This window comes from Astatotilapia calliptera, chromosome 15 (genome assembly GCF_900246225.1).
Source record: "Astatotilapia calliptera chromosome 15, fAstCal1.2, whole genome shotgun sequence".
Lineage (NCBI taxonomy): Eukaryota > Metazoa > Chordata > Actinopteri > Cichliformes > Cichlidae > Astatotilapia > Astatotilapia calliptera.
The window spans coordinates 17,063,677-17,090,523 of NC_039316.1; the positions used below are offsets into that span (position 1 = coordinate 17,063,677).

Here is a 26,847-nt window from a genome sequence, read left to right on the forward strand (position 1 = left end):
ATAAATACTATTATTACAATCATTACACCAACAAAGAAAGACTAACTTTTTCGACTTAATTTTTTTTAATGTGTGTAAAAATATTATTACTAGGTGAGGGCTGTGGTTGTTGTGTAGGCCAGTTTGTTGTCTGATTTAATTGCTGAAGTTACACTGAATGCAAGTTTAAAGGTGGAATCTCCATTCTTTTTCACAAAGTAAGTTTGAAGCACAGGTATACAGGTAGATCTTTTTGCACATATTTAGGCTTTATTAAGACTAAGAAAATTGGCTTTATCATTCTTATTGATTTTATATCTTACCTCTTTGAATTTGTACAAATAGAAAGAAAGTTTAACAGACTGAAAAGCCATTAATTTTTAATGCTGGCACAGTTATTTTCTGTTATTAGTCATAAAATAATGACTCCCTTTTTAATTCTATAGCTCAGTTGATTGCTTTGATTGCACAAATGAGCAATCAAGGTATCAACTTTCAAAACTTTCAAAATATGAAGCACGCCTAACCATCCCTGAAGGGTTTCAAACAGCTACTACCTTGTACTTAAAAGTACAACCTTTTTATTTTCCTTATTATTTTCCAACTTTTGCTTTCAGAATTTGCCTCCTGTTATGTGTATAATTTTCTACTTCATATGCATATGTAAAGTAGAAAAATGATACAGTGAACTGAAAGTATGGCATATGCAATTGAAATGAAAGATCTCATGCCTGTAATAACGTCACACATTTGTCTGTTTGAGCCAATTTAATGCTGTGTATATTAAAATGTTTGCATCAATGCCATCTATCAAACACCAGGAATAAGGACCCATCTATTTGTAAAATGACTGATAATTTCATCACCAAGCCCTACAACTATAATTTATGTTTGCCTTCATGTTTACCTTAATAATACAAAGTGTCCTCAAATTGCAGCATTTTTTTTTTTTGAGCACAAACAAGACCTTGGTAATTCCACCAAATGCCCAGTGCTAGCAGGGTATGAAATTAGACAGGAGACCGCTGACAGCTGTATACTGTTGGCCAGATGTGCTAAAAAGTCAGAGCCAGCATGCCACCAGGCTAAACGGGTGAAATGAAGCGTGGCTGATAACCGTAGTGTCCCACATACTGCGAGCCTGACAGTTGGTGTAAGGAGGTGGGTGTGTGGCATATATGTGTGTGTGTGGCTGTTAAGAGCTGGATGTAAGTGTCAATTCCCCGTCCCTGTTTCCTCCACTGTTTTGATCTAAATACAAAGAAATGTGATTAAAAAGTTTGTTTGTTTTTTAAATTAAAAATGTGTTTTTTAAGTTTCACAATAAGTCAAAACTACTTAGGTATATCTCTACTTTTGAATGGTTTATAGTCATGTAAAAAATTTAAAATATGCATGTAAAAGTCAAAAATATAGACAGCCCATATGCCATTTATGAAGAAACAACCCGAAATGAAATTCAAGGATTTTTATGTCACTATATAATTTGCAAAAATAAATAAATACAATTTTTAGTAGCAACCAACCAATTGGCTAGGATCAACAGCTCCATTACTCTTGCATTACATCCTGTTGGCTCACTGTCACAACATTCAACCAGCTCACCCAACCTCCGGTAACAAGACAGATGGATCGTGTTAGCTAACTCACTAATGGACTGCTGATGTTGGGATTGAGTTGCTCCACAGGATGAAGTGTCTTGGGTCTGCAAAGATGTTCCTCTCTTCGAGACCTCTCAAAGCACCTAACATAACCTAAAAAGCTGTCATTTTAAATTTCAAATATTAGTACATGTCTGTTGTTAGGTGGCGGAGTTAAGGGGGCAATTTCAGGCAATTGATTTTTCAGTTTGACTGAAAAAAAAAATACAAGTTTCCCTGATCTTATTCTTCTTTTTCTTCACACATCCTCCTTTCTGCTTTACCTCTCTGCTTCATCCAGATCATCCAGGACCGCGTGGACTCCCTTATATCCAGAAACCGTTTGTTGTGGAATTCCCTACCTGGTGGTCTGTATGCACTCCCTCAGTACTCAACTGACGCCGCCCAGTTTCCTTTTTACTATGCTCTACTGGGTGAGTACATAAGCTTTCCATAAGAGTCATTTCAGTGTAGCACAGATGGTATAGGTTGTTGTTTAATGACTTAGCTGCAGCACAGGTGAATAACTGGAATGCAGTGTACTTGCCAATAAGAGAAGGATCACTTAGATTTACCACGTTGGAGAAATAAGCAGGTCAGGATCACAGCAACTTTGATGGGGGCTGTGCAGTGTTCCTGACCTGTGTGGTTTCCTCAAAACAAGAAGGGTTGTGGGGTGTTTCTGCTCAGTAGTGATGAGTACCTTTTGTCAGAGGAGGCACAAAACATGAACCACAGTGTGGTGCATGTGCTGGGGAAAAGTCAGGTTTGCTGCAGATCCAGCTCGCGATTTACAGGATTTAAACAAATACCCTTGAATGTCTCAAGGTGCCTAAAGGTCACTCAGTTTATTGCATGCCACTTCCTGTGACACAGAGCTAATAAACTCAAGTTTGATACATATATGATAATTACTGAATCCGGGCTGTGATGCATGGCCGCAGTTTTTCTGTTATTTGTTTTCATTAAGTGTTCTCCTTGGCACAATCATATTAACAGCTGGAGGACACATCATGCAAACAACGATTACGTGGCCACATTTTCGTTTTTGTTGGAATCCAAAACATTCCCTTTTCTTTCAGGGAAATATCAGAATTGTCACTGACAGCCAGGAAGGCTCAACAGATGCTGTCAGTATCATAAAGCCTTGATCAGTGACAGAGAAGTTTCTGTGACAATTCCTGTGTTTTTCTGAAAGTTTTCGCCTCTGAACACAATGACCATATCACTGAGTAAAAAAATTGTAAAATGAGGATGTGTTTACCAACAAATTTCAAATCCAGTCAACTTGGACTTCATTGGCTGCCTAAACTGTGCTAGAAACTGCTGTCTATAGAGCCTAAAACAGTGAATGTACAAGCAGCATGACTTATGACAGGTCAGATAAGTGGTTAACAATGGCAGCTGTAATAAAATTCTGCAATATTGTTTTTAAAATGTATACGTAAAATTTTGCAAGACTCCTGTTGGGGCATAGTTCAGAAACTTGAAGCTGCAGGGAAAGAAATAAGGCTTCTATATGTGCATGTTTATGTGGGTGTGCAGACCAGAGAGACTCTCAGTAGTCTGAGGCTGTAACTCAGATCGATGTTTGTCTTTCTCTGAGGAATTGTGGACACAAGGGTTAGAAGGAAGAGAGAGGAGAACCAAAGATGGAGCAGTTTTGTTTACACCTCTGCAGTAAATCACTATTTTTGCTGCCGCCATCACCGGCGCTGCTGCTGGGGGAATAACTTTTCGTCAGCGCCGTGTATAAGACGGTCTCACTCTGATACCTTCCCATAAGTTTTCATGGCAAAGCTGTTGCAACTTGGGCCTGATAGTTTAAAAAAGTTTGGCTTAATGTCAATACATAGCGGCCTTGGGACAAGTAAGACATCGCTATCAGATGCCTCAAGTTACAGTTTTATTTTAGTGTGTGAAAAGGAGTCCAGTCATCTGTGCTCTGCAGCTTCTTCAAATTATATAAACAAAAGAAGGTTGTGTTAATATTCTAGAAATTGATGTATCAGAGCAATACTGTTCCAATATAGCATCTATATATAGCATCTATTTTATAGCTCGTTTGACATTTGTAGTTTTTTTTAATGGTGTTGAGTTTCAGATCGGCTTGCAGGACATGTCAGTATAAAAGTGTGACTAAAGATGGGAGAAAATTTGATGTATGCTGATTTTCTGTCTTTTAAATTATACATATAGTTGAAATCAGCAAATGCTTTGTCAAAGTCAGTTAGTCCCAGTGTACTAGATGAGAACTGAGTTGCAAAGTTGCTCTCAAGACACCACTAAGGTACTGGTTGCGTAAAACTCCTGGCTCAAGGCTCTGATTTTTCCAAGTAACACTAGACCGTAGTGTATTTAGGACTATTTGCTTAAGAAAATTTTTGTTTAAGAACTTTAAAACATCTTTGACAGACCAATACAGTGAACACTGCTCGGGCTGTGTTTCAAGAAGTTTAAGATATGTGTGCTCACTTTTGGACTATGGCAGTGGCTGAGTTGTGTACATGTTAATTTATTGTATTCTATTTTATTCTTTTTCTATGTAGTATGCATCTGCAGCTTTTGAACCCAGAACAAATCTATCCATCTAGGCAATTAACTGCATCTTATCTTGTTTTATGAAATTGATTATTTGTTAAGAATTACAAAATCCCTCCAAAGTTAACTTCTCAACTTTTGAATATTTCAGACTTGAGTAAGGTCCTTTATGTCCCCTTATGATCTGATTTCAGAGAGCTTCCATTCTGTTCTATGACTGAATGTTTCAATGTTTACAGGGTTTTGATACTAAAAAAAAAACGGAAACATGCCGTTTAACAGAAATAACATGGCTTAGCTATTTTCAAGAAACAGAAGGTTTAACCCTATTTATGTGACCCCCACAAGGGCAGAGCTCATGCTTCCATAAATACCACTAAGCCCACCTGAGATGGCTGGTCAGGGGGCCCAGTGTCAGAGAGATGGATAGAGCAACACTAAAGAGCACTCTGGCTGCACTTATCCATGAGGAAGTGTTTTCCCCTATTCCCAAATGCACCCAACACTTGCCATGCCATGTGCCTGCAGTCCTGGCCTTCTTTGGCTGCTCTGAGTGTTCAGTGTTTCTGTGTGTGTGTGTTTCCACATCTACCTGCCCATTTATCTATTATAGATTTTTGCAATCCTCATTTTAGCTGCTCACATGGGATATCTAACTTTTTGTAATTACTTTCTGGCAGTGTGTAAAAATAGAATAGAAGCAGTTTTGCTGCAATTTAGAGTTTTTCGTCTTCTTGAAGTGAAGGAAACGACAAAATCTATGTTAACACCCAGTACCTTTAATATGATGGAAGATTTTCACTCTGTCAAATAATGTTATTGGAACTTATTGAAATGACGTTAAATAAAAGCTAAAATATAGATGTCTCATGCATAAGTACTGATGGATGGATTCCATTATTTTGAATTGCAAAACAGAGGATGAGAATCTTTGTAAAATGTAACGACTTCAAAAAAGTTAAAATTAGAGCTGGAAAGGCTGGAATAGTAAGTGATACTAAAAAGAAAGAGCAGGAGGAACATTGTGATTCTAATTAGGTTTATTGGCAACAAGTCAGTAACATGATGGGGTATAAAAAGAGCATCTTAGAGTAGACAAAAATACATGTAGAGGACTCACTGACAGTTATCGCAAATGCTTAATTGCAGTTCTTCCTACCAAGAGCAGCACAAGTTGTTATTATGTTTAGGGGCCAATTAGGTTTTCACCCGGGCGAGGTAGGTTTAAACAATCTTTTTCCTTTATAGATCAAATTGTTTAAAAACTATCATACGTAGGTCATCTTGCCTTAAATTTGCTTGACGATTCGAAATGTGAAAGTGTGAGAAATATACACACACAAAAAGAAATCAGGAAGGAAGCAAATGTATTTCTATAACACTGTTTATTGTGAAAATGTCAAAATGTGTGTTTATGACAAACCATTGCATTTTGTTATTCAGCCTTTTTGGAATTGAGGTTGTATTAGCTAGTGTTTCCTGGAACCTCTGCTTTTCACAGAACTTTAATGTTATATTTTTATTTTTCTTCATTATGAACCTCTTTGTTTCATATGTTCAATTATGAAACATTAATTTATAATAATTTATAATAATGTAATAATTATAAATGGCGAGATGATTAGAATGCGTCCTCGTGTACTAGAGTGTATTACAAAGTGCTGTTGTGAGATTATTAGGGTATTTAGACTAATTACACAGCTCACAGCTGCCAAATATTCACAGTTTACACAACTTATTTGCTAATCAGATTAAGAAGAAGAAAATCACCATCAGTATTTACACAGACTACAATTTGTTGCTGTTTGTGTGATATTTCTGATCATTTCTTGCCCCATGAAAGCCTTGTGGAACGATTTAATACTAGTCAGATAATGTTTGCAGTGATTATGAATGCAGCAAAGTTTACAGTGCAAAAACAGTGTATGTTTTCTATATTCTCAGCCATCTTAATAACATTAATGTGAATTAAATCCTGTAATATTTGACAATAATAGATCAATCTATTTTGAAACAGAAGATGTATTAAGAAGCTCGTGCTTTATTATATCAATACATTTTTCTGACACAGGTTTGCCACAGGGAGAATAAGGTTCTCAAAATTACAACTCTTCCCATCCCACTCTTTTCTGAATACCATTTGTCAAAGAAGCTTCAATTCATTCTGCTTTGCTGCTTCTCTTTTTGTTCTGTTTGGTTCATTTGTTTGTTTTGGTAAAATGCAAGAGAGTATCTAACAAGTGTTGTAGAAACAGAAATACCCATTATAGAAACAAATCAGCATCATTTGCAATTGAGTAAAAGAGACTCAAAGCAAACTGTTCACTCTTGGATAAGACATGTTTACTCATGGTCAGCCATCTGAACCAGGGGGTATATATGCTGTCATAAAGATGGATGACGGGTGCAGCGTGGAGCACTCTGTGTCCAGTTAACCGTGATGGAGCTTTATGGAGAGCTACATCTGCACAAATCTGTGTTTGGGGTTTTTTTGTGTTGTTGTTGTTGTTGTTGTTTTAAGAGCCTAAATGCAGTTTACACATGACAGCTGTTTGTGAAGTATGGGTATGTTTGTGCAGGTAAGAGCCCATCGCAGCAGTTCACCACTGTGATCCATATGGTAACTCCTCTGCAGTCCCAGATATCCCCTGTGGTGAAGCTCATCATCGCTGTAGCCAAGTCCAAGTTCTGTGCACAGGTGGGATATGTGTTTGAACTTTGCTGTGATTTCTGCTGCGGTTCAGGAAAAAGATGAAAGAATGGTTTCACATATATGCAGTGAAATGCAAACAGTGTCAGGAGGTGTTAATTCTCAGTGATCTAAAATGTTTGACTTGACAGTTGATGTTTATGTTATCAATGTGTTTCTTCTATAACCTTGTCTCTCCATATCTCCTCCCTCCTTATTTCCCTTTTCTTTTGTCTCATTCCTACGTTTCCATTCCTTCATTATGTTTTCCTCATATAACAGTAAGAAAATCAAAAAAAATTTTTTTTTTTAAAAAAGGTCTAAAAAATGAGAAAGTAGATAAGTGATTATTGTAGGTTTTATATTCCAGTTTCTGCTCCTTTTTCAAATAACATACCAAATATAATGTTTGTTTTTTGATAATTTGCTTTAAATCTTCACACAAGTCTTCTTGACCGCCGTAATTTATCTAGAAAGCTTTTAAACAAGCTTTATTATTCTACACATGTTATAAAAAGTACTAGAAAAAGGCACTAGAGTAATACCTGAGGACTAAAGGTCTGTTGCATAAGCAGTCTCTTATATAATGTGGATTTTTTTTAATGAAATATGTTGAATTAAGCTTTACTATAAATATTCATGTACATGTAAATATACTGAAAGTGCAATAGCTTTTGAAACAAACTCGGTGATGACTAACACAGTTCACGCACTCACAGGCTAATGGAATAAGAACATTTTTTGTATTCTGGCACTAAAGATTATATATGTACTCACTCTGATAATAAGGTATTCTTTAGCAAGGGTTCTCTGTAAAGCAGAAGCCCCTGGCTGGTCTTTGCTTCTTGAAAAATAGGACGGACATTTCATTATGAGGAATATCAGCTCATTCAAAACCTTCTGTGGAGAAGCCTATTCACAACAATGTTTGGGCTTGTATAATATTAATGGACACCATGTTCTTTCCCCACACAGATTGTGGTTTTATGGAACTGCGACAAGCCTTTACCTCCTAGAAACAAGTGGCCCTCCACCAGTGTGCCTCTCACTGTCATTGAAGGACAGACCAAGGTAATGGCTGTTGACTTTTTTACATCCATTATGTATTAAAATAGATTTAAATTTAAAAACTTTAAAAACTGACCTGCTTAGGGGCACGCCAGATATGAAAGCGACTGAAACACTCAGCTGATGTTCTGGGAGCTGTGTTAGAGGAAGATGGAAAACAATAACACACAAAAAAAATAAATAACAATAACATAAATGAGAATATCATAAAGCTATAGGATTAGATGCTGTAAACTTACACTGTGTTATATAGTTTGCACATTTTATACCAGTTTTATGAAGTTTAAGGAAAATATATTCACCTGGTGGTTGCTGAGTGATGGCTGGAGATTGCTGGCGGTCACTAGGTGAAATTCATTGCAAAGAAGTTAATGGGGCCGAACTCGAAACCTCCTTGCAATGACTGTGGTCATAAGCAGATTACATGGAAGATGCTGACACTGTCTGCAAGCACTCGCTACCTCCTCACCCAGCGATAGTGAGAGGTAAAAAAAAAAGCAATCCCAGACCGTTTCTCTTCGAAGTAACGCAGCCAAAGCAGTTACAAGATGGCTTTTAATTTAGCACCCACTCTTTTTTTACCCAGCAACAACCAGTATCATCCAACAGCCACCAGCCAGTCGAGGAACACATTTTCATATTGACTGGAGATTGCTGGAGGGTGTTCAATAGGTTCTAGGCCTGTGAGGCATAACTGTCAGTAATCTTTTATGATTAATAAACAGGAGTGCACATAAGTGGTCCGCAGGTGCGCATGCGCTGTCAAAATAAAAGACGCGCACCAGATAAGAAGTTTCAATGCGCGTTTGCGTACATATAAAAGGCACTGTCAAAGGAGCTTGGAAAGAAAAGCGCCTGGACTTGTTTAAGTTGCTTGAAGACGTTTCACCTCTCATCCGAGAAGCTTCTTCAGTTCTAAGGTCAAATGGTGGGGAGTCCCAGATTTAAACCTAGTGGGAGTTTCCCCCCAAAGAGGGACAAAAGGACCCCCTGATGATCCTCTAATCACATGAGCCAAGGTGTGAAACTGGGTGTGGGTCCCAATCAGCCAGGGTTTCAGGTGAGCTCATTGTGATACCTGGCCCCACCTTATCATGTGATTTCCTGAGGTCAGATGGCCCAGGATGTGAGTGGGCGTTAAGGCATCTGGGGAGGGATCTCAAAACTGGATTATAGATGTCAGAGAGTTGGTGTCGTAAACCCCCGCCTCTGTTCAAAGATGGTCGCTCACAGTGGACATAAATGGCTTCTTTCACTCCTCTTTCAAACCATCTGTCCTCTCTGTCCAAAATGTGAACATTGGCATCCTCGAAAGAGTGTCCTTTATCCTTAAGATGCAGATGGACTGCTGAGTTCTGTCCCGTGGAGGTGGCTCTTCTATGTTGTGCCATGCATGTAGAGGTCTGGGCATTCCTCGCTACACTGTACCGCATGCCCAGAACGCCTTGTCCGTAGAACTGAAGAAGCTTCTCGGATGAGAGGTGAAACGTCTTTAAGCAACTTAAAGAAGTCCAGACGCTTTTCTTTGCAAGCTCCTTTGACTGCAATGACCTGGATGACTGAGAACCTTCACAGACATATAAAAGGCACTGCTTTTGTCCGCTAGAGTGGGATTTTCACGGCATATTCTGCACCAGATCTCTGTGCGTTCATCATTTGTTTGAAGCCAGCTCACCTCCTGCAACCACTTTTCTGAGAATATGCGCTTCTTTTGCGGTTTGGACTCCTTCTGACATTTCTTTGGAGGTGGAGGAACACCAAAATAATTGCTTAAAGGAGCTTCTTCGACATCTTTAAGATGATGAAGATTCTTGGAAAAGATATCATTCACTTTTAAATGAATGAAAAACTTTATCACCACAAATCATAAGATAATTCTACCCCTGTATGGTTAACGATGGAATGTTCTGCTGGAATCATTGGAGAACTTTAGAAGCATTACTTAAACGTTGCTGTAGACCAAATACACTCTCATTGCAACAATAGTCTCTGATTTTAAAAATGAGTCTTTAATATGTGTTTAGTGTTTTGCAGCGAGGAATTTTGCTCTGTTTAGAGTCTCGGTCCATGATTAATGATTCAGTAAATGCAGCAAAATACCTCTGGGGATGCCAGATGTTCTCAGTCTTATATATTGTTATTATATTAACAGCAAAATAAATACAAGAGTGGGTCAGGATTATGGCTCAGTGAAGCTGAAATACACCAACCATCTACCCTACAGCGAGTATGAAATGACTACATATCACCATTATTAGTGACCATAAGACTGCTGCTCCTAACACTAAAGCAAGCAGTCTTTCTCACACTACATATACTACTACTAATAATAATGCATTACAGACTTTTGAATTGGTTTAGTCAGATGGGTTTTAAAGACCCTGATTTACATCACAGATGTTTTCAGTTACTGTTGCTGATTTACACTCTACAGGAATGTGTGGATGTCTCTTTGGTCCTGATTATGTCCTGCTAGTTTCTTCACATCTGGTAGTGTTAAAAACTCACTCATTTCCTTGTTGAACAACAGGAAAGCGATAAGATATATCGCTTGGTATAAAATTATTGCATTTCTTCCTGTTCTGGAAGAAAAACAACCTCACACACACTGTTCGTTTTTATCGATTTTGCTTTGGCACTCACAGCACTTGTTTAAAATTAAGAAAAGGTTATAGTTTTGATTGGAAATAAATAAGCATGTGGTTGCATTGTGTTTTAAAGCACACCACATGTTTTCAGAGTGGGTTTGTTTTGTTTGTTTGTTTTATTTTGTTTGTGCTTCTTCAGTTCTGGAATAACTGAGGGATATTCACACATAATAAACCCCAGCGGACCACCCAAGAGCTGAAGAATGTGAAGACGTCTCATGGATCTTCAAAACCTAGAAAAACTCGAGTCGCTTTCTTTTCAAGCTTTCAAGCTTTTTGTTCTGAACTGTAATCAGAGACTGGGACTCTTAATCTAAAAATATCAAACCCAAAATGATGTAATTGTAGATTGTAGCTTTTAGGCTGGGTTGACATAGTGTTAAATCAAATCCTGCCACATTTATTGGGTCCATATTAATTACAAGTCCCTTGTTTAAAGCCTCATAGCCCTGTAAAACATGTAAAAAATGAGTATTGCCACTGTGACATTGTAATGTTGGTTTGTGAATCTGCATTTTGAAGCCTCAACATTGGCATATGGGTGAAAACACAGAAACAACTACCTGCTAATTAGTACTAAATAACAGACTGACAAAATATTACATTTTCAAACACAAAAAATGAAACACAAACTTGTTAAACAGACTGTAGCAAACAGCAACCCATATCATTTTTCAGGCAATGTCATTAAAATGCTCCAAAAAGTGCCAACAGCACAAACACAGTGTCTGCTCAGCTCCAGTTCACTGACTCCTTTCAGCAGACGGCTACAGCTGCCTGTGTTGGGTCCAAACTCCGCTTCAGGTCCCAAAGTCAAACAAACTCTGTGGCATCACTGAGAGTTTCAAACTGTCTAAAGTCTTTCATCTTTAATAAAACGATCAGCATTGCTGCTTTACCAGGTGTAACAATTAACTTTAACATCCAGGCAGCCACGAAAAAAGAATTTATTAAATTTAATGGAGTTTGAAGTTAGCAGGGAGTTAGCTCACTAGTTTATCATAATATACCATGTTCTGACTGAGAGATTTCTGAAATTTTTAAATGTACAGCTCTGCTATCACTTCCAACATAAACGAAGACAGAAAACTAAACAGCAGTGACTTTTGTAGGGTTACTGAAGTTTGGCTAGCTGGTATATAATGATTTGCTACGTGATCACTAGCGACACAGATATGTTAGAATAACATAAACACAGTGAAGCTTGAGGGTGAACGTTAACCTTTTTCCACTTGATAAAAGTTAACGTGAGGGTTCCCAACGGTTAGGGACAAATGCAAATTCATGGCAGGATGCTGTAAACGGACAAAACTTCAGTCAGGAGAACAACTGAGATAATCCATCCACAGTATGAGGTTAGTCATTAATATACTGCTGCATGGGCTGGGCTGTAGTTACACGTAAGGTTTTAAAAACTGAGCTTCAAAATGAACAGTGGTAATAAAAACCGAAAGAGGCCGACAGTGATCACTGACTGTTTTTAGGGGCTTGTTCAGATCTAACAGAACAAGATACAAAGCATTAAAACGTTAAAAACACAACACCTTTAATAAACACAGAGCAGTTTGGACCTGGGGCCCGTTCTTCGTACGTCGCTCACTACATCCAAGATCAAATGACACATCCAAGATCAAACCATCGCGCTAACCGTGAGCTCGCTAATCCGGTTCTCCGAACACACCTTCCGTTGACGATTAGTACAGCTGGACGCAGTAATGTGACATCACTGGGTGTCGTAAAAGGGGCTACGCATCGATAGTAGAAACATTGATCGGCAACCCTCTGATTGGTCGGCGAAAATGTCGAAGGAGCGCGCTCGGCTCGGTATTTTTCGGCAGCAGAGCAAGAACTCCTGAGTGAGGGATTTCAGGAGTTTCAGAGTTTAATCAGAACGCAAGGGAAAACTGCAAAGGCTGCAAAAGCAAGGAGAGAGGGCTGGCAGAAAGTTGCTGACAAATTAAACTCGTAAGTAATTTAATAATAATAATAATAATATATTGGATTTATATAGCGCTTTTCAAGGCACCCAAAGCGCTTTACAATGCCACTATTCATTCACTCTCACATTCACACACTGGTGGAGGCAGCTACGGTTGTAGCCACAGCTGCCCTGGGGCAGACTGACAGAAGCGAGGCTGCCATATCGCGCCATCGGCCCCTCTGGCCAACACCAGTAGGCGGTAGGGTAGATTTATTATATTACACTATATTATCCAATATTATATTACATTATATTATATTGTTATATTATATCCTCTTTCACATTAGAGCCACAACAGGACCCACTAGAACATGGGAACAAGTAAAAGTGAAATATAAGAATATTCTATAGAATGGTAATATTTATCACTTATATTGCTTTTCGTCTCTTGGAAAGAGACCCTGAAATAATCTGTTTGTTTGTTTATAACAGCAACCAAGAAAAGGGCAGAGCAAAAAAAGACAGGTGGTGGTCCTGCACCCCCTCGTCAACAAGTTGGTTAAGTAAATAATATCCTCATGGGAAAATCGATATCTCTCAATGAGCACACTGTCGCGCTGAGCTAAAGGATCCTGTCTGTCCCGCAATATACGCTGAATTCTGAGGACTCTCCTTATCAATCTTGCACCTTCCGCAATGGGTTGCTCGCGTAAACGGACAGGACATGGCTGCGACAGGCTTCCCAAATCCACCTTGGCTTTTATAGCCGTGGTCTCTCATCTTGATTACACGAAGTAATTTACAATTACTACTCTGAAATATGAATTACATCTGTAATAATCACATACATGTAATAGAATGTTAATAGTACATTTCCCTTTTTTAGGAAATGACCTGTATGTATCTGTGTGACATCAATAAAAGGATCAAGTGCTGCATTATCTTCAGTTACATTGATGTTATTTATTTATCGCTGTTGCTTTCGTATAAATGAAGCGGACATACCTGCGTGGCCGCGATCTAATCCTGTTTACATAAAGTAAACCTGCTCCCGAGCAGGTTTACGCTTACGGCTCTGTTGCTATGACAGCAAGTCCCGGATGAGCTTCGGGGAACCGAACGATCCAAGATCACGCGAAATCGTCAACAATCTAATCCAGCTAACTTACTTAGCGAGGTACGAAGAACAGGCCCCTGGAAGCAGGGTTCCTACGTCATCAGTTAAAGACGGGGTAGGTGATGTCAGTCTAAGTCTGTCTTTTATATGTAGCCTGCTTTAATCACTTGATTAGAAGGATAAAATATGTAAAGAAAGAGTGAAAAAGGTCTCCCTTCTCTCATTAACACCACTGTAATGTCCTTGGAATGAAAAAAAAAGAGAAACATGAATGAACCTCATTATATCTGTTTTCCACACCAAGTTCTAGGTTTAATTAAAAGCAGATATTGAGTATATTTTCATTTAATCCTACCTGAAGTCCTATGATCATGCAGCAGAGGGAGGGAATGATGTATAATGCTCTTTTCCTTTGTCAACTAAATTCTAATCCAGTGCTATTTCAAGTTTAAATAGACTCTTAATGATAAATTTGAAGCAGTGTGAGCTTTGATTGTTAGATATTAGAGCAAAGCCAAGAGTGTGACTTTGTTTCATTTGTTCTCATTTGCAATATTACTGGGTTGTACTCTGCCTCTATCTACATATACATGCTGTAAAAACTCATAGTTGTTACGGTATATTTAATAAACAGAAGAAAAATGTCACATTTTTTAAATACTTTAACCAACTGAGCTTCTTAAAATGCACTAAGTCAGATACTCACTTACTAAATGAAGCCTCCATACATGCCAGCATGTTTCTCTCTCTATGTCAATCTCTTAGTCGTCTAATTGCTTCTGTTTGTTTTCATGTAAACGTCTCCCTCTTGAAATGAAAGAACAATGTCTCCCGCTGGTGACAGTAAAACGCATCTCAGCGACCATGTGTATGTGTGGTCCTATAATTAGACATGTGGTATATTGTCATGCAGCCCAGACAGATGCTCTTCACAGTATTTCCTTCCAAGTGCACGCTGTGTTTGCTCCCTCTGTAGCAACAATACACACACACACACACATAGAGAGAGAGAAAGTTTGTCATTTGCCTCAGCAGAGCACAGCAGCAGAGTAATTTGCTGTTGGTTATGAGTGTATCTACTCTGTAATGCTGAGTGGATGCACTCCATCTACAAGCTTTTACTTCCCCTCTCTCCTTCAGTCTTTCTCTCTCTATCCTCAACCTCTGTCCTGCGCTTACCTTCAGTGTTATTTTTTCTCAAGTACGTTCAGAGTCACCTTTCAGTAAGTATTCAAACGACTCTTTAATTTACTTGATTATTTCTGAGAAGTTCTCATACTTAAATGAGCTCATTTTAATTAAATTTAAGTAGACCCTCATAGATTTGGGACTGGTCAACAACCAATTGGGAAACTATGGTTACTATGGAAAAAATATGTATTTCTTGACCAGTTGGCAAGTTTTTGCTGGAAGTTACTGGCTGTAGTTGGGTAAGATTGGTTGCAAAGAAAGTGCTGCACCAAAAATTCACATGAACACAACCTTGCTTGTTCGGGTCAAATCTGACCGATTTACAAATTAAAATATGGTGTTTTACATCTGATTGCCTCAAGGCCTCATGACATCCTCCACACTATGCACTTGAATATATAAAAAAGTGATGAGCACCTCTTTCACTGAATTTTGAGTGTTTTAATAAACTTTGTTTGACCAGAAACTCTGTGGTGTTTCCAGTCAAAGGTGACTGCCATAGGAAATGAGTGGGAATAATAACAGTATTTATAACAGTATGTTTGCACTGAAGCACCGCAGCAATTTCCTACTGTTGTAAACCCGCTCAACATTTGGCAATAAAACCCTTTCTGATTCTGATTCTGATTCTGAATCCACCTCCACCCTGTTTGGCCCACTGAATGAGCAAATAAATGAAAGACCCACTGAACGACCCACTTAACTGAATTTGGTGATGAAAAATGTTTGTTATGTTAATTTAAGAGCTGTTAAAACTAAAAACGTGTTACTGGTAACACTAAAGTAAGGGGGTGGGGTGAACAAAACCACATTGTGGAAAGCAAAGAATAATTGAAACTCTTATATCTGCAAATGGTGAAGCAACATCATATTAAACCATATGGACTAAGAATGGGATGTTACTTAAGTTCATAAGAATGTGAAGGCAGACGATTAAATACTTTTGGCAGTACAGTGTGCATCCAAATTTGCTTCCATGACAGCAGTTTGTAGGAAATGTTATTGCTATATGTTAACATGGCGTCCAAAGGTCAGAGACCACTATTGACAGTCATGCTTTCATTTTGGGTTTGATTATAATTCAGTTGATTTTCACTGCATGAATTCCACAATTATGTGCTGTACGGTAGGCCATGTTGACTTGTGACAACATGTGACATCAGAAATTCTCTGCTCTCTTAGTGTCCAAGTGTCGCTCATAAATGATCAATGGGATTAAGGTCAGATGACTTAGGAAAAGTAGTTCTTTAAGTAGTTTCTGCAAATTATTGTCTTTGTTTTGTTTACTCACCAACTAGTTAAGCACTGCAATATGCTTAAAGAGAAAATTACTGGTTGATCAGAAACAAGTGGCTCCTCGTCATTAGACCTCCTTGATAAGCATTTATGACAGACAAATCAATATGATCAAAGAAGTGGTCAATATACTCCCCTCTGCTGCTGGTTATATGTTGACTACAGCTTTATCGATGTACTCTTAATATCACCTCTCCTGCCTTCAAGCAATGAATTTTATGTTTATAAGTTCATCTTGAAAATCGGTCCTCATTTCTTAGTTGTGCATTTAAATTACAGCGAAGGAGCATAAAATAGAAGTGTTCAAAGTGATCAAAAACTGCACAAAAAGTATTTATTGTGAGGCATGGACACATGCTCTCATCCTCTGGTGCAGTCTGGGACTAGAATATTGGGTCCTTTGAGTCCTGTTGTGAGGTGACGCCACCATGGATTGGGCTTCATCTACAGCTTCTGCTCAAGCGGGTTTGGTACCTGGAGGTTATGAAGGCCAGGTAAATGCCCTGTGCTCTTTGTCCCTGAGCCATTACTGAGGATTTTTTTCCCAGTGTGGGTGGTGTTCCAGGATTTATCAGACCAGCGTGTGCAAAAATAATGACAATATAAATATAGCTATATTTATTTTGGAATATCACTTGATATCAGAGAGTTGGTGAATACACATGTGACAGCAGGCATGTTCCTATAATGAAGGTGTAATGTAGCATAGTTTTATAAATCTTCTACTACATCAAATCTCCAGAAAACAAGACATCTGTCTTATCATAGAGCCAAAAGAACAAGTGCTGTCATTGTACAGAGGTCACGATACTTTTGGTCTCTATCAGTTCAACAAAAACTCCCAACTTCATTTTCTACTGTTGTTGTGGGTTTATTATGAGGAGTTTCCAAAGGTTTATGATAGTGGTAAGAGGGAACTGAATTAGTACCTACTCGGGTCGACTCAACGTGACTCAACTCGTTTTCCATAAGAATCGTAAAGTTGAGAGTCATCAAATTACAACAACGGTATGCTGAGAAGTAGGAAACTGTGAGCCTTTTTTGATTGTCATAGCAGGGTAAACACAGGCATAATTGTTTAAATTAATTATGGGCACATTCTATTAAGTGTGTCACATCTTGGCCCATGTAAATGGAACAGGGCCATAATTGATGTTATTAATTTTGCCCTGCAATGCCATGTCAAAATGGCTTCTGTTAAGGCCTGTTGTTGGGGCCTTTTTTTCTTTGGCTTTATCACTACAGGCAGAGGTAATTAATTACAGAAGTAATTACATTTCTCTTTCATTTAAATTATAGTTTAGTGGCTTTTTAACCCCATTTATGTCAGTGTCAGCGCAAACACATGACTAACACATGGCTGTTTTTTCCCCTTTTTTACTGCACAATACTCAGCTGACTTTGACTTTGACTTTATTATATTGTCAGGGCTCGTGTGCGGAGGCGAGGAAGGGATGACCCACATGCAGGACTCGTGGTGCAGAACGAGGTTTATTGAATATGTAGACAACAGATGATAGGATGGATGGATGGCTGGCTGGCTGGCTGGACTTAGCGGACTGGTAGACTGGCTGGCTAACTGACTGACTGGACGGAACACACGACAGAAACAACATCATCAATGACCCGACACTGAATGGGTAGAACAGAGGGCTTAAATACACAGACTGGTGATAATGATGATAATGAGGGACCGGTGAGTACACAGCTGAACATAATGAACTAATGATAATGGGAAGAGGATTGAACATAATACACACAGACCAAGGCTAACACAATAAAACAGGAAGTGGAACAGGCAGTAGATAAACAGTGAGTGTGAACTGAAAACACTGGGTCACCGACCCAGGAACCCTGACAGGACCCCCCCCTTCAAAGGCCGGCACCCGACGGCCAAACGAAAAAGAACCAGAACAGGGCGGGCGGAGGGGGCCCAGGACGGAGGGACGGAGGCCACACAGAGACAGTTCGGGTGGGCGGCCACGTGGCCCGAGGCGAGACTGTTCCGGCAAACCGACCGTGCGGAAGGCAACGGCGGTGACGTGGACACAGTTCGGGAGGCCGGCAGTGCGGAAGGCAACGGCGGCCAGTCAGGCGAAGGCGAAGGCGGTCCGGAGGCCGGCCGTGCGGAAGGCAACGGCGGTGACGTGGACACAGTTCGGGAGGCCGGCAGTGCGGAAGGCAACGGCGGCCACTCAGGCGAAGGCGGTCCGGAGGCCGGCCGCGCAGAAGGCAGCGGCGGCCACTCAGGCGAAGGCGGTCCGGAGGCCGGCCGTGCAGAAGGCAACGGCGGCCACTCAGGCGAAGGCGGTCCGGGGGCCGGCCGTGCGGAAGGCAACGGCGGCCACTCAGGCGAAGGCGGTCCGGGGGCTGGCCGCGCGGAAGGCAGCGGCGGCGGCGGAGGAGACGGAGCAGTTCAGGGGGCCGGCCGCGCGGAAGGCAGCGACGGCTCTCCAGGTTTAGGCGTGCTGGCCATGGCCCGGTGGGCACAGGACCAGACGAGGCAGGATCAGGCGAAGCACAGGCCGGAGCTGCAGCAGGCGAAATAAAAGCCAAAGTCGAGGCCGGGCCAGACGAGGACGAAGGCTCCGAGGCCGGGCCGGGCCAGACGAGGACGAAGGCTCCGAGGCCGGGCCAGACGAGGACGACGGCTCCGAGGCCGGGCCAGACGAGGACGAAGGCTCCGAGGCCGGGCCAGACGAGGGCAGAGGCAGGGTCTGAGGCCGGGCCAGGCGAGGCAGAGGCAGGGTCTGAGGCCGGGCCAGGCGAGGCAGAGGCAGGGTCTGAGGCCGGGCCAGGCGAGGCAGAGGCAGGGTCTGAGGCCGGGCCAGGCGAGGCAGAAACAGAGCTAGGTGACAGCGAGGCATGAGGCTGGTGCGGTTCCCCTGAACCCCCAGTTGACGAAGAAGGTTGCCGGACGGGTTCCTCGGGCCCTCCAGCCGACGAGGCATGAGGCTGGTGCGGTTCTCCTGAACCCCCAGCTGACGAGGAAGGTTGCCGGACGGGCTCCTCGGGCCCTCCAGCCGACGAGGCATGAGGCTGGTGCGGTTCTCCTGAACCCCCAGCTGACGAGGAAGGTTGCCGGACGGGCTCCTCGGGCCCTCCAGCTGACGAGGCATGAGGCTGGTGCGGTTCTCCTGAACCCCCAGCTGACGAGGAAGGTTGCCGGACGGGCTCCTCGGGCCCTCCAGCTGACGAGGCATGAGGCTGGTGCGGTTCTCCTGAACCCCCAGCTGACGAGGAAGGTTGCCGGACGGGCTCCTCGGGCCCTCCAGCGAAAACGGTCTCAGAACCAGTGGGCACTGGAGCCCCTGGCACACACAGGACAGGGCCAGCGGGTGCGGAAACCCCTGGCTGAGGAGCGGCCGGGCCAGCGGGCGCGGAAACCCCTGGCTGAGGAGCGGCCGGGCCAGCGGGTGCGGAAACCCCTGGCTGGGCAGCAGGGTAGCTCACAGCAGGCTCTGGGTACTGAACAGGTTGGTGGACGGGCGACTGGGCTACTGGTGACTGGACAGGAGGCGACTGGGCTACTGGTGACTGGACAGGAGGCGACTGGGCTACGGGTGACTGGACAGGAGGCGACTGGGCTACGGGTGACTGGACAGGAGGCGACTGAGCTACGGGTGACTGGACAGGAGCGGACTGGAGAGCAGGTGAGTGAACTGACGGGGCTGGAAGCTGAACAGCAGGTGAGGCTGACGACGGAGCTGAGGTTGGTGTGGCTAATGGCTGGGCTACAGACTGAGCTAATGAGGGAGATAAAGCTACAGCCTGAGCTAGTAAGGCCGGTGCCTGAGCAGGGGACACTTCAGCCAGCCTAACCAGGGATAAAGCTAGTGCGTGAAAGGCTGGGTCAGGAGGTGGATGAAGTGGTGGACTGATTAGCTCTTCCGTGCCTCCAGAGCGTGAGGGCACTGGCTGGAGAGCCTCAGCTGAGTCTCTAGGGGGGTCAGGCTGGATCCTGGCCGTCCTCAGCCTAGGTGCTGGGACAGGCACGGGAGGTGGCTGGACACCAGTCACCCCCACTCGAGAAACCGAAGCGGGTGTGGCGGTAGACTGGGTCGCAGCTGCCCTCCTCCTGGGAGCTGGCACTGGTGTGGGGGTAGACTGACTGACGGGAGTGGAGATAATGACTGGGTGTGTGATGTTAGCAGGTTTATTGGGGATTGTTTTGGTTTTCCTGCCACCACTATTTACAGTCTGGGAGAGCAGAGCAGAACAAATCTTCCCAGTCCACAGAATCTTCCAGGAGGGAAACATCCCACGAATCAGAGATGGGGTTATTGTGCGTTTTGAGTGAATAATCAGATGGTGAGTGCGAAAAACAGTCACTGGAGCTCACCATCGGGAGTGGCTGAAAGTGGTCCGTTTTATGGCGGCGTGTGCGCCGATTTCTCCGGGAGGAGGAAGCGGGCGGGGTACACGTCCGAGCCTCTGGCACGGGAGCCTCTGTTGAGCCGAGGTGGAAGACGGAGCCGCTGTGCCGTGACGAGGTTGAAGGTCCGGTGAATGAGGCAGGTGATGTGTGAGCGTGGAGCGGAGTGGCGAGAGAGGGAGCGGCCGAAGCGCGGCGTGAAACGTCCACTCTCCGCGGCAGATGCTCCGGTGCAGGTGAGGCAGCAGGTGGGGGAACGCGGCGTCTCCGAAGCCCGCCCAGAGCCAAGCGAGTGCCCTCGAAGACGTGCTCTCGCTCCGCGAAGAGCCGCTGTCTCTCCTTGAGTTTTTCAGCCCACAAGGAGAGCGCTACCTCCTGCCGCTCGTAGAGGTCCGAGTCCGCTGGGTCAAAAGCGTGTCTTCTTGGCACGGGTCGGGTCATTCTGTCAGGGCTCATGTGCGGAGGCGAGGAAGGGATGACCCACATGCAGGACTCGTGGTGCAGAACGAGGTTTATTGAATATGTAGACAACAGATGATAGGATGGATGGCTGGCTGGCTGGACTTAGCGGACTGGTAGACTGACTGACTGGACGGAACACACGACAGAAACAACATCATCAATGACCCGACACTGAATGGGTAGAACAGAGGGCTTAAATACACAGACTGGTGATAATGATGATAATGAGGGACCGGTGAGTACACAGCTGAACATAATGAACTAATGATAATGGGAAGAGGATTGAACATAATACACACAGACCAAGGCTAACACAATAAAACAGGAAGTGGAACAGGCAGTAGATAAACAGTGAGTGTGAACTGAAAACACTGGGTCACCGACCCAGGAACCCTGACATATATATGGTAAATGGCCTGTATTTATATAGCGCTTTACTAGTCCCTAAGGACCCCAAAGCGCTTTACACATCCAGTCATTCACCCATTCACACACTATTGACCTTGACTATTGACAACCTTGAAAAGCTTTGTACTTTTGAGTCCTATTGTTTAAATTATTGTAATGACATTGTAAAAAAAACAGTCATTGTTAGCATATTATTGCAGTTCGAAATTGCAAATAACCAGAAATATTGTTTGGATATGGGGATGAGGGATTTATTAAAGTCTTCATTACCAATAGTATAACTCTTCTTAAACTACAAATATAACTATTGTTTTTCAAGTAAACTATTCATCATGAGAGAAAATGGCTGTTGATAGGTTATGATCATCTTTCAGATACCCACATGGTCTTTGACCTTTAACTTTAACTTAGAAACTTCTTGATATATCAATGGCATAGAATCAGAAAAGACATCTCCAAAGACTATCCTTTAAGTAACAGAAGTCATGGCAAACATAAAGAGAGGAAATGAGTGGAACGAGAGCAACAAAGATAAAGTTCAGACCACTGAACTGCCCGAGATTTAAGTGGGATCTAATCTCTGTCTAGAGGCAGAAAAGCATTGACACTAGCCACAGGGAAGCATGGTTGTGTGATGGAAGGGTGGTAAATTTTAGCCAGTAAGAGGTTTTGAGGGCTAGTGCCAATACCGATGTCTACTGCTGAAGGGTACTGTTTTGTGTTTTAAGCAAGTTTAAGTTGAGCTTAAGTTGGACAATTTTCAGCCCAAAGAAACTTTTATAAAGTCTTTATATAGATGCATAGAGGGCACTATACACAAAACTATGGTAAAATACAGTGAATGCTAAGATGTAAAAAGTAGATTTACTGTGTTAATCTTTCTAAATCATGTTTTAGGCCCCAGTCATTCTATGGCAATCACCAGTTACTAGTGAAAAATTGTAGCTGGCTAATGGTTGCTGTAGCTTTTTAGTGGGACTAGCTGAAATTGGCTACAAAGAGACATATGATGCTGCAACACAAATGTCGTTGAGATTGCGCAGGTCGCTAGCAGGCTGTATTGGTCACCAGTACTTTGTTTGGAAGACACCAGCTTGGCTTCAAACTCTCACAAACTACTATCCAAGCTGTAGTAAAACTGTGAAAAGTGTAAAAGTGAAAGTAGAAGCTTTCCTTTTTGAAATGTGGTGGTTGCAACAATAAGGCACAACCTTTACTTTGAAGGTGAACATTCTCCATTTCTGCTTTGTGTCACACTTATTTAAGTTGTAACAATCACATAGGTGGTGGTGGAGCCCTTTACGAATTATTTCACCCAGCAAGCAACCTCCAGCAACCAGTTACCAGCCCATTTTTCTAGTGACCAACATAGACAGGCGGTCATAACTAGTTTCCAGGCTTGTCTGACTGTGTTAGGGTACCTGGGTCATTGACCCAGTGTTTTCAGTTTTGTACTTTTATTTGTGTTCTCATCTTGGTTTATGACTGTGAGGGTTTTGGTTTCTGTTTTGCATTTCTATTTCTCCAGTTGTTCTTAGTTTGTGATTTTGTAGTTCTTATGGTTTCCATACTCCCTCTGTTCTGTGTCCAGTGTGTGTCTCTGTGTATGCCCTGGTCCTACATCTCTGTGTTCCCTATGGTGCAGTGTCTGCTTGTGAGTCTGTGTCTGGAAGTTCAGTCCGTGTTTCCTGTTTTACTTTGAAGGTCCGTGTCTTATGTTAATGTGTCTGGTTTTGGTTCCCTTGTCTCATTAGGCCTGATTTGTCCCAGGTGTGTTTCCCTCCTGTCTCCCATTCCCTGATTGCTCCCTCTGTGTATTTAAGCCCTGTGTTTTCCTTTGTCTGTGTTGTGGTCTCCAGTATTCCATGCTGTGTGTTCTGCCTATCAGCCTGTTTTTGCTTGGTTTATATTTCCAGTTTAGTTAGCTTTCTGTTCTTTTTGCCATCCAGGAAATAAAGCTGAGTTTTGAGTTCACGTTTGCCTGCTGGAGTCTACACTTTGGGGCCACCATTCCTGCCTGCCTGCACACAGTACATGACTGACTGAGGCTTCAAGAGATTACAGTCATGCTGCTTAGTGCTAAAATGCTATCACCCATATGCTAACATTGATATGGCATGTACATTCGACATGTTCACCATATCAGTATAGTCTGTTAGCAAACTGGTAATTTGCACAAATGCAGAAGTACTAAAATTCGCTTTTTTTGTGTACTGTATTTGGCCATAAACTAAAGTAGTGGACAAATTAAATTCCATGTAGAGATGGAAACATGTAACAGTGAATGGATAGATTGCAATGAAATTGTGGCAAGTTAATCAGTCCCATAGTCCTTGACTTATTACAGTTTAGATCTAAAACTGAAAAGAGTGAAAAACTTAAAAAAGAAAAATCAAGTATAGTTGGACCACAATTCTGACCAATTACACAGGACAAAGGAGCAAAAGTTTTGATAAAATGATTTCAACTGCAGCCCTTATTAATGAAAGCAGATTGTATTTCCTAAGTTGCCATAAAACATGCAGATGTGATATTTTCTCTGACTTTTAATCCATATTGACTTCAGGAGGAGACAAATTTCTTACTGAATCTGCAACCATAATTGTATGAATTTGCTTTGGCATATGTTAATGTTGATTTCCAGGACGATTCATAATATGTGCGTGTGTGTGTGTGTGTGTGTGTGTGTGTGTGTGTGTGTGTAAGAAATATATTTTTAATTTAGTGAAAGAAGAAAGAAGAAAGATGATGATAAAATAAGCAATAAATTTTGAAAATGATGTCCTTCAGATGCTGGAAATGTAGTGAAGAAAAAATGTAAAGACTGTATGCAAGATTAGACTGTCATGCCTATTTATATGCACATTGACTATGCAAATGTGTGCATGCAACTTTGATTTAATACATTCCCACCACTAAGTCTGGAAAATGCAGCAGATTGTCAGGCATGCTTTTGTGGTTAATTTAGCAACTTGTTTCACTGCCATGTGGCTTTTCCTGAGGAAATTGAGAAGCTGTTGGCTAATGCGAACACTGTCCTGACTGAATAAGGTACATGTCTCCTGATTATAGGGCAACCATCCAAAGAAAAACACATTTTCTGCCAGGAGTTCTTTCTTTAAGCAGTGATTTAATGCAGAATTTGATGTGGCATTCTCAAATACTTGAAAGAATGTCGGGGATTTGTGTTGAAATTCATTTGATGTTACGCTTAATTTCCTAATAAATTTCATCTCAGCATCCGTCAGATCATTAGGCTGAAATGGAAGTAGACATTAAGCTTGTGGAGATTTGTGGTCTTACTTGACAAAATAAGCCTCTTAATGTTACCCCTGGGGGTGTAAATTTAATTTACTTTTCTTTTTTAGGTCATGAATCCATGTAAAACATCACCACTGTGGCATGACACTTCATTTCAGTGACATAAAATCTTGAAATAATTGAAAGGAAGCTGTAAGGATTGCAAATTTTACACAACCACATTTTAGATAATTCCAGTCGAAAAGATAATCTTTCTGGGTGAGTTAAAGATGAAGCAAAAATATATTTTCTCGCTATATGTTGCTACAGAGCTAATATTATGGATTTAACTATTTTTGTTGAGAATATTGTATACACTCAAACAGCCACTTTGTGCCTTCTTCATGGCATATATTCAACTAAGTGCTGGAAACATTCCTTATAGTGATTTTGGACCATTTTGAGATCATAACCGTTGCTACAGATTTATTTGCAGCTAAAACATAATCTTAATCCTCCATTGGATGACATCCCAAGTGGCAGTAAGGTGCCCAAAGTGTGGCAAGAAAATATATCCCTCACAATTACACCTTCACCATCAAACCTGTGATCTTCTGCTTTTCGTAGCCCATCTGCTTCAAGTTTAGGGGTGCCATGTGATCAGAGATGCTCTTCTGCATAAATTGGTTGTAATGACCTTGTAGTGACCTCTGAGATCAACAAGGCAGTTTCACCCAGAGAACTGCCACTCAGTTGATATTTTTGTTTTTCAGACCCTTCTCTGTAAACCCTAGAGATGTTTGTGTGCTAAATCACCGTAGGGACATTTTCAGCACTGCCTGAAGTATTAAGATCAGCCTGTCTGGCACCAGCAACCATGCCACATATGAGTAATTCATCATTCTGTTGCTCATTTTGATTTTTTTGGACCATGCTTACATGCATAAATGAGTTGTGACTGTTAAAGAAGTGCAACTAATGAAGTGGCCGGTGAATGTATAAATTACATGCTTTGTCTGGGGTTCATCATACTGACTTGTTCGTTCTTTGCTACCCACTCACATTTAAGATAACTGATTTTGAAAGATCCTGAGTGCTGAGCCCGGGAGCAGGTTGTTTGAAACCTCAACTGAACCTATTTTTCACCAATTACTTATGCCCTTGTTACTTTTCCTCACAAACAGTTAAATAATTCACACGTTAATTATGAGTCAATAACATCAGCAGCAGCGATCTTTGGGCTAATGGATCAGGGCCTGTTGCATGCTTTCTGTTAGGCACTGAATTGATCAGAACTCAAACAAAACCTATTAAGTGAGCACAGTGAATGATAAAACACACAGTTGGGGGTTGGGGTGGTGAAACTATTTTTCCTTTATTTTTTATAGATTTCTTTATATTGCTATACCAACTCTATACCTTTAAAATACATAATGTGTATTATAGGTTTCTTTGATCCCTAAAAAAGCTCAGACTCCTTAAAGTTTGTCAGTTAACAGTAGTGCAAACTACTTCCTCTCTCTCTGCCTGTAGACGATGAGCAGTCGTTTTTTCCCCCATGACGCCATCATCACCGACGCAGTCCTCAGTCTGGATGAAGACTCTGTTCTCTCAACCAATGAGGTGAGTTAACGATAGTTGATCAACCAACTGAGACTACACGGAAGTTTTACATACAGGTGAACTGAGACACTGGTGCTTTATCAACAAAATGAGGTGAGACAGCGATGCTCCCAAGGCACATTGTTACCAAACACTGATATCAGCCTCAGATCCCAAGTTAGTAAAGAAGCCACTTCAATATAGCTGTGCAAAAACACATGGAAGAACTATTCCTTTTTCTTACTCTCAGCCTAAACAATGACTTTCAAAGATATTTAGTGAAAACTGGTCTTTGATTTGAGACGGAGGTAATTAAAGCAGTTACAATGTCTGCTTTTACAAAATTATTTCACTGAACTGACTTAAGCTAGCATTCACTCATTTAGCATTTTAAAAATGTGAAAACATTAAAAACTAAAAAATCTAAACCTTAATCTTTGGCTAATAAGAAAAATGTCACAGTTTCAATGATTAGCTGACAATCATGGTGAAGAATATAGAGCTGTCAGATTTATTGTATATCTTCTATTATTCACTTTTCAAGTTACACTATGTGGACAAAATTATTTAGCTATTTCTTTACCTTGGAATTCAGGTGTTTATACTTTCCATTACCACAGGTATATAAATTCAAGCTCTTGCAGTCTGCTTTTTGCAAACATTAGTGAAG

At 41.5% G+C, this 26,847-nt stretch overlaps 1 protein-coding gene across 2 annotated transcripts in view; it reads left to right on the forward strand.

Annotated features, from left to right (window-relative positions):
• Window positions 1–26,847, forward strand: part of LOC113037346 (exostosin-1) — a 346,739-nt gene that overhangs the window by 303,367 nt on the left and 16,525 nt on the right. For both annotated transcript variants that reach the window (XM_026194326.1, XM_026194325.1), the window contains 4 exons: window positions 1,921–2,053; window positions 6,740–6,858; window positions 7,825–7,920; window positions 26,109–26,198. In XM_026194326.1, the coding sequence (XP_026050111.1) occupies window positions 1,921–2,053; window positions 6,740–6,858; window positions 7,825–7,920; window positions 26,109–26,198 (438 nt within the window). The remainder of the gene's footprint in view (window positions 1–1,920; window positions 2,054–6,739; window positions 6,859–7,824; window positions 7,921–26,108; window positions 26,199–26,847) is intronic.